This window comes from Jaculus jaculus, chromosome 7 (assembly GCF_020740685.1).
Source record: "Jaculus jaculus isolate mJacJac1 chromosome 7, mJacJac1.mat.Y.cur, whole genome shotgun sequence".
Classification (NCBI taxonomy): Eukaryota; Metazoa; Chordata; class Mammalia; order Rodentia; family Dipodidae; genus Jaculus; species Jaculus jaculus.
Window position 1 is genome coordinate 81,296,049 of NC_059108.1, and position 8,356 is coordinate 81,304,404.

The 8,356-nt window shown below is 40.3% G+C and overlaps 1 protein-coding gene across 1 annotated transcript; it reads right to left on the bottom strand.

The window, feature by feature from the left end:
* Nucleotides 1–5,251: 5,251 nt before the first annotated feature.
* Gpr33 (G protein-coupled receptor 33) lies at nt 5,252–6,274 on the bottom strand. The gene has a single exon (XM_045153867.1). It carries the CDS (start codon nt 6,272–6,274, stop codon nt 5,252–5,254), a length of 1,023 nt encoding a protein of 340 aa, XP_045009802.1.
* Between the last annotated feature and the right edge of the window lie 2,082 nt (nt 6,275–8,356).

Sequence of the window (8,356 nt, forward strand, 5' to 3'; positions counted from 1 at the left end):
TCCCAACGAGGAGGGTCCCTTGCAGGGAGCATGGATGAGGGAAAGGCCCATGGTACCAACATGTACTGTTTACGTACTGAGTATGTCCAAAACTAATTTTAAAAAAAGTTAATTTCCTTTCCTTTCTGTAACTGTCTGTTATGAGTTCTAGAACTCCTCCACTTTAAGGATTTCTTGGGGGAGTAAATACCTGGAGTATATGGTCTGTGTAAAGTTAGGCAGTGAGTATGGTTTATGTACTAAATATTTCCATGTTGTATCAATTGACTTACATAGATAGTTCAGTTGATTTGAGATAGAACTCTGTTGACCAACATCTATTAAATGATTGGAAAACAGAACTCACTAACTTGGTCTGTAGCTGTGGCACTATTGGCAGGTGGTAGAACTTTTTTGACATAGGGTCTCTTTGGAGGAAGTTAGGACTCTGGGTGTGTGTCCTTCCTCCCTCTCTTTGTCTCCCAGTTGCCATGAGCTGAGATGTATCCGTCATGTAGCGCCCACTTTGATGTGCTACCTCTCCACAGGCCCCCAAACAATAGTACCCGTCAATATCAGGCTGAAACTTCTGAAACTGTGAGCCAAAAATAAACCTTTTCCTTACAAGTTGATTTATTTTAGGTATTTTGTCATGGAGAAAGAAAGTTGTCTAACATATTAACTAAACAAGAAGGTAATAAGTTTGCAATATTATATGGTCCTTTATAACTTAGATGCATTCATGCATTACAAAACTTTGCGGGAGGGTCTGGCGAGATGGCTTGGCAATTAAGACACTTTCCTGAAAAGCCAAATGACCCAGGTTTGATTCCCCAGAACCCACATAAGCCAGATGCACAAGGTGGCACATGTGTCTGGAGTTCACTTGCAGTGGCTGAAAGCCCTGGCATGCCCATACTCTCTCTCTATCTGCCTCTTTCTATTTCAAATAAATAAATAAAAATAAAGCAAAATTATGTTTTTTAAAGCCTTGAAGGAAAACTAAACACCTAGGGAGACAAATTAATATTTTATAGCAATTATAAGATGAAATATGTTATGACTGGGAGAGTCCTAAACATTATAACTGTCTTAGTTCCATACTTAGGAGATAGCTTAATTTACAAGTATTGAAAAAGACACACTGAGCTGGGAAGATAGCTTAGCCATAAAAGGTGTTTGCTTGCAAACCTGCTGGCCTGAGTTCAATGCTCCATTACCCACCATGTAAAGCCAGACACAAAGTGGTGCATGCATCTTTGATTCCAATGTGTCTATGGCAATGGAAAGCAGAGCCAGAAAAGTGCAGATTAGCACATACAGTAGCGAAACGAGACCATTTTTCAAAGAAGGGAGAAAAAGACAAATACCCAAGGTTGTCCTCAGACTTCTACACACATACTGTGGCATGCATATGCCCATAAAAACAGCCACACACACAATACACGCTTAGGCCATGAGTGATGGCTCACACCTACAATCCAAGAACTTGGGGGATGTATTCTGAAGTTTTCCAGAGGAACAGAACTGATAGAATGAGTATGTATTAGAAGGTAAGATTAGCTTACAGGATATGGACAAGGTAGTCCAATAATAGCTGTCTACCAGTTAGAGAGTCAGATAACCAGGCTGCTGCTCAGTCCATAAAGGTTGATTGAAGGCTGGAGCATCGGAGAACCCAGTAGCCTCTCAGTTCATGAGGCTGGGTGTGTTAGTAGTCCCAATGTGACACTGAAGACCTGGAAGATTCTTGGAGAACTTCTGATCTTGGTCAGTGTTGGAAGGATGATGAAGTTGGGTTCCAATGTCCTTGAAGGTTAGCAGCAACAGGGTAGATGCACACAACAGCATGTAGCTCTGGCAGCCAGGCAAAAGGCTCAGTGTTCTCTCAGAAATTCCTTATATATAGTCCATTATCAGAAAAGCCACACACTCTGGGGAAAGGTCTTCCTCCCTCTACCAATCCTTCCTAGAAGCATCCTCACAGACCTGTCCAAAAGGCATGTCTCTTGATTCTTAATCTGATCAACTGACAACAGAATTTAACCATCACAGGAGGCATAGGTAGGAGGAGGGCCATGAGTTCAAGACCAGCCTGGGCTACATGGTGAGTTCTAGGTCAGTGTGGACCACAGTGAGATCCTATCTCAAAAGCAACAAGAAACACACACTTAAGTTGCCTTTATACTTAAAGCATTAAATATCTATGGGATGCTGGCACATAACTTACTGGTAGAGCATGTGTTGAAACCTAAATTTATTTCCCAGTTCTATACACACACAAAATTCATGTTTTGGTTGGAGGTGTAACTCAGTTGGTAGACTGTCTTGCATTCACAAAGGTCTCAGTTGAATCCTTAGCATCAGAGAAATTGGGTGTCGTGGCACACACCTGTAATCTGAACACTTGGGAAGTAGAGGCAGGAAGAGCAGAAGCTTAAAGTCATCTTTAATCAAGTTAATCAAGATGTGGAGAAAATATAAAGTGCTTTGAGGCCAGATGAGGCTACACAAGACTTTGTCTCAAAAAATTAAAAAAATAAATATTTATAGTACTTATTTTCTAGAAGATTCTATGACAGATGATTCGGATCCAGGGCTGGGAATGTACTTCAGTTGGCACAGCATGTGCCTAGTATGCATGAAGCACTGGGTTCCATGCCCAGCACTGCATAAACTAGGTTTGTTGGTGGACACCTGTAATCCTAGTTCTCAGGAGGTGGAGGCACAAGGATCAGGAGAATCCAGGTCATCCTCAGCTACAAAGTGAGCTTAAGGCCAACCTGTGCTTCAAGAGTCCCTGACTCAAAAGCACGCAACTCTATGGATATTGTTGGCATTTAGAAATTAATATCCTTACCATCAAGAATCAAGGGTGAAGAATCACCTGGGCACTCCTTCAACCTCGGATGAATACCAGATTTACAATATATATATTTTAATCATTGACATGTCACTGTAAGCAAATGACAGAAGCTTCAGGTACTATTCATTTATTTATTATTTATTTGCAATCAGAGATGGGGTGGGTGGGCACTCCAGGGTCTCTTACTACTGCAAACAAACTGCAGATGCATGTGTTACTTTGTGCATCTGGCTTATGCGGATACTGGGGTACTGACCCAGACTGTCAGGCTTTGCAAGTAAGTGCCTTTAACGACTTAGTCATCTTTCCAGCCCCCATGCATCACTTTTTGTGTTAGGCTTTATGTAGGTACCTGAAAAATTGAACTCTGGCTGTCATGCTTTTCAAGCAATCACCTTTATTCACTAAGCCATCTCCTCAGCTCATTGATAATTTTTAAAAGGAAAACAAGTGTAAATCAAGATGTGGAGAAAATACAATCTTTGTACATTGCTAGTGTGGATGTAACATGGTATAAATTGAAAAGGTTGATAATTCCTCAAAACAAATTAAACACAGGGATGGAGAGATGGCTTAGTGGTTAAGGTGCTTACCTCTGAAGCCCAAAGACCCAGGTTTAATTCCCCAGTACCCACATAAGCCAGATGCTACATGTGCATGTGCAATTTATTTGCAGTGGCTAGGGGCCCTGGCATGCTCATTCTCTCTCTCTCTATTTGCCCTTCTCTCTCTTTGACTCAAATAAATTAAAATAAATAAAATATAAAAAGAAATTAAATATAGAGATTATCATTTGGCTCAGCAATTCCTCTCTCAAGTATGTACTTGAAATAACTGGAAATAAGGACTCGGATATTTTACACAAATGTTTGTAAGTAGCACTTTTGACACTAGCCAAAAGATAGAAACAATGTTAGTGTCCATTAACAGATTAATGGCTTTTAAAAATATGGTACCCACATAGGAGTTATGGTGGTTTGATTCAGATGTCCCCCATAAACTTAGGTGTTCTGAATGCTAGGTTCCCAGTTGATGGATATTTGGGAATTAACACCTCTTAGAGGCAGTGTATTGCTAGGGGCGGGTTTATGGGTGTTATAGCCAGTTTTCTCTTGCCAGTGTTTGGCACACTCTTCTGTTCCTGTTGTCCATTTTATGTTGGCCAGAAGATGATATCTGCCCTCTGCTCATGCCATTGTTTTCCCCTGCCTTCATGGAGCTTTCCCTTGAGTCTGTAAGCCAAAATAAACCTCCCCCCCCTCCCCCAAAAGCTGCTCTTGGGCAAGTGATTTCTGCCAGCAATGTGAACCTACTACAACAGGAGCAATAATGAAATTCTGTTGGGTGTGGTGGTGCATGCTTTTAATCCCAGCACTTGGGAAGCAGAAATAGGAGGATCACTGTAAATTTGAGGTCAGCCTGGGACTATAGAGAGAGTTCAAACCAGCCTGGATGAGAGTGAGACCCTATCTTGAAAAAAACAACAGCAGCAACAACAAAAAACCCAAAATAAAAAAAAAAATAAACAAAAAAAGAATGAAGTTCTGAAATCTGTTCTAACATGGATGAACCTTGAAAACATTGTGTTAAGGGAAGTAAGCTGGACACAAAAGGATGCCTGTTCCATGGCTTCACTCAGGTAGACCATCTCAAATAGGAAAATTCATGGAGCTGGAAGGCAGAGTTGAGGTTGTTGGGGTTGGTGGGACTGAGAGATATTAATGAGTACCTAGTTTCTCTTTGAGTGACAAAATATTTTGGAAGTAGTAGTGATGGTTTCACAACATTGCAAATAAAATTAATACTAGAAAAAAAATTCACTGAAAATAGTGAAAATGGCAAATTGTATGAATATATATATATATTCATTTGTGTGTGTATGTATATGTAAGTGTGTATGGGCACATGAATGTCCTAGCACACATGTGGAGGTCAGAGGACAACCTTGTGGTGTTGGTCCTCTCTTTCCTCCTCATTTGAGATAAAATGTCTTGTTTTTGCCACAGAGAAGGCAACACTAACTGGCCGCAAAGCATCAAGATTCCCCTGGCTCTGCCTCCCATGGCCCACGGTGCACTGGAATTACAGAAACATGTTCTGCTTTGTGTCTGCTTTATATGGGCCCTGGGGATCCAAATTCCAGTTGACAGGTTGTGAAGTAAGTACCTTTAACCATTGAGCGCCTCCTTATTACATACATTCCACCACAATTTTGAAAAGGGGGTTTAAAAAATCACATTTGCAACATGACATATTGCTTATTTCCCTGGATCCCTTTCAACATTTATAGTCCTAAGTAGAGTACAGTACAAGGCTTTACCACAGGGTGTATAGAACATAAAAACTAAGCAAATAGTTCTAGAGGGATTATTAACAGGAGTCCACGTTTGCTTACAGATTCAGAATTTAAATTTGGGCTATTGAATATAGGTTTTGTGTCCTTTCTGCAGAAGAAATATCACTAAATGTTGACTCAAATAGAGCAAGAATGGACTTCTTAAATACATTCTTGAAGTTCTCCCCAGTAAGTAGGTAGAGAGTTGGGGAAAAGACAGTATTGAAAGACACAGTCACGACAGTGATGATCAGAGTCCACTGTAACAGCAGTGGCTGGTTCTCAGCGAGAAGTAAGCCCTGGTGTACGTGGTAGGGCATCCAGCACACAAAGAAAGAGAAAATGGCAGTCATCATCACTTTGAAAGGCTTGCGGGACTTGAAGAGGCCTTTCTCTTTCATCTTGCTGGCTACTCGTTGGTAACAAAAGAGGATGATGAAGAAAGGCAGAAGGAAGCCCAGCAAGAAGCGGCTGATAAAACAGGCCGCATGAATCCTGTGCCTTAGTGCCTGCTTCGCTTTGCTTTCCCAGTTAGCGGACACAGCATAATTATTTCGGCAGGTCACCCTTCCTTTATGGTCACGATGTGTTTCCCTGAAAACCAAATAAGGCATGCTGAGGGCAGAGGCAGAAATCCAGACTCCAAGGACAATGCAGGCAGCCCAGCGTGGGGTTCGGTGCTGGTGGGACCACACTGGGTGAAAAGTGAGAAGGTAACGATCAAGACTGATGGCCGAGAGGAAAAAAACAGAGGAGAACATCCCCAAAGACAAAGTGCCATTGAAAAGCTTACACAAAACTGCCCCAAAGGCCCAGTGATTGTCTTGAAGAGAGGCAGTGGCCATAAATGGCAGAATCAGTGTTGAAATAAAATACGAAAGAATGAGATGAAAAAATAAGAGAGTATTGACAGTCTTTTGCATCTTGAGTTTTAGCACCCACAGGTAGAGGCCATTGGTGATGGTGCCGATTATAAATGACAGGAACAAAGGCAGAGCAATGATTACTTTTGAGGCAGGAGCTGGAAGGTGAGAGCTGTTTCTTGCTGAAGTAGAGGCATTGACTGGGTCATCAGTAAAGTTGATTGGATCCATTATTACCTATGGAGACAGGAACAGTGCCAGTAATAGCCAAGCAAAGGAAGGGTTAAATGTAGAAAACAGTAATGTTTCCATAGTATAGCCCAAAGGGCACAATTTTAATAGTGGAAAACAAAATATTTATATAACAATATATTTCACCACACTGTGTAAAAACTTAAGATCAGATTAACTTGACCATAAAATGTATAAATTCCTCAGATGAAATGCACTAAATGTGAAAGAGAAATCGAGGTTAGGATATTTTGACAATTATGAAGTTAGTTATTAAGGGCTGGAGAGATGGTTTAGCAGTTAAGGTGCTTGCCTAAAAAGCCTAAGGAGCCAGGTTCGACTCCCCAGAGCCCACATAAGCCAGGTGTGACGAATGTGCACAAGGTGGCACACACGCATGGAATTTGATTGCAGTGACTAGAGGCCCTGGCATGCCAATTTCTCTCTCTCATAAAAAATAAATTAAAAAATGAGGTAATTAACTTGCATGCTAAAAATTTTTTATTTAGACATTAATCAGAAATCCATCTTTCTCAGTAGGCACACACTTTATCAATTCTACTTGGCTAAGGCTCAGAAGGGGCAAATGTTGCTACTGAAATAAACTTGAATAGCAGAAATCCCCAGAAATCATTGCATATCAGTTGTCCCAAAATTACATGTGCCTCATAAGCTAGTTATATAGTAAATACTATTATCTAGTCTTCTAATATTTAGCATGTAATGGTGAGAACTGACTTTCATGTGGGTGTTCTCAGGCTCCATGAGATTACAGAGTGCCTTCGGAATCATTAAAGGAGGAAAAGATGCTGTCGGACATTGTAAGTGCTTTCTTGTTTGGGAGGGGAGGGAAAGGAAGGGACAGATATCAAGGAGCTCACATTTATCTCGAATTTATTTGGCAGGAGCTTCCTATAAAAATCATTTCTTTGATTCCTCATAAAGCCTATGAAGCAAATTTTTAAGAGGATAAAGTGAGTCTTAAAATGCTTAAATTTCTTTTACCCCATCAATATTTTCACCATCCTTTCACTGTGGCATATGAGGGGCCCTACTACTATTTCGTATTCCTTCTTTGAAAACTGGTTAATTCATGTGGCATGTCATTGATAATGTTCCTTGAATCACAGTAACTAAATACCAAAGTATCTAAAACACCCAATTTCTTGGATGATGGTTCCTTTAGTCTCAAATATATAAACCTGAGATGTTTTGGAAAATTGCTATTATTAGAGTCACATAAACAAATTATTGCTTCATAAATTGGATAAAGGACTAGAAATTACTAATGATGCATTTTTTACTAAGCAAAACATCCTAAAATATAAAAAGGAACAAAATAATTTCTACTTAAAAACCACCATTGGCGGGGTGTGGTGGCACATGCCTTTATTCCCAGCATTTGGGAGACAGGTAGAAGGATCATGATGAGTTTGAGGCCACCCTGAGACTACATAGTTAATTCCAGGTCAGCCTGGACCACAGTGAGACCCTACCTCAAAAATCCAAAACAAAAAACAAAAAAACAAAGGCAAAAACAAAAAATCCAAAAAACACCATTGCCTTAAATTAATTCTTCCATGAAAAGGAGATGCACATTTTTCTGTAAAGTAAAAACACAGTTCTCTTCACTGGGAAATCACCTTAGTTTAGGAATAAAAAGTAAGGTGAGGGCTGAAGAGATGGCTTAGCAGTTAAGGCACTTGACTGTAAAGTCTAATGGCCCAGGCAAAGCCAGTTGCACAGGTGAAGCACGCATCTAGAGTTAGTTTGCAGTGGTTAGAGGCGTGGTGTGCCCATTCTCTCTCTGTCTCTTTCTCTCTTTCTCTCTCTCCTTGCAAGTAATAGGTAAATAAATAAATAAATAAATAAATAATTTTAAAAAGCAAGGTGAGAGAACAGGTGAGTTAATAGAGAGTAAAAAATGGAAACAAACAAACAAACAAAAAAAACTGCGAGGTTCCTGGGATGTTGAGAGATGGTCTTAGGCACAGGAAAAATCCAGGAGGAAGTCAGGAGTCCTAAAGAGAAGCAAAGGGCCAATGAGCTATTCTGAAAGCAGAAATGACACAGAGGATGTAT

What these genes read in the sequence shown, in the direction of transcription:
- Gpr33 (XM_045153867.1), bottom strand. Translation starts at nt 6,274, where the DNA reads ATGGATCCAATCAACTTTACTGATGACCCAGTCAATGCCTCTACTTCA.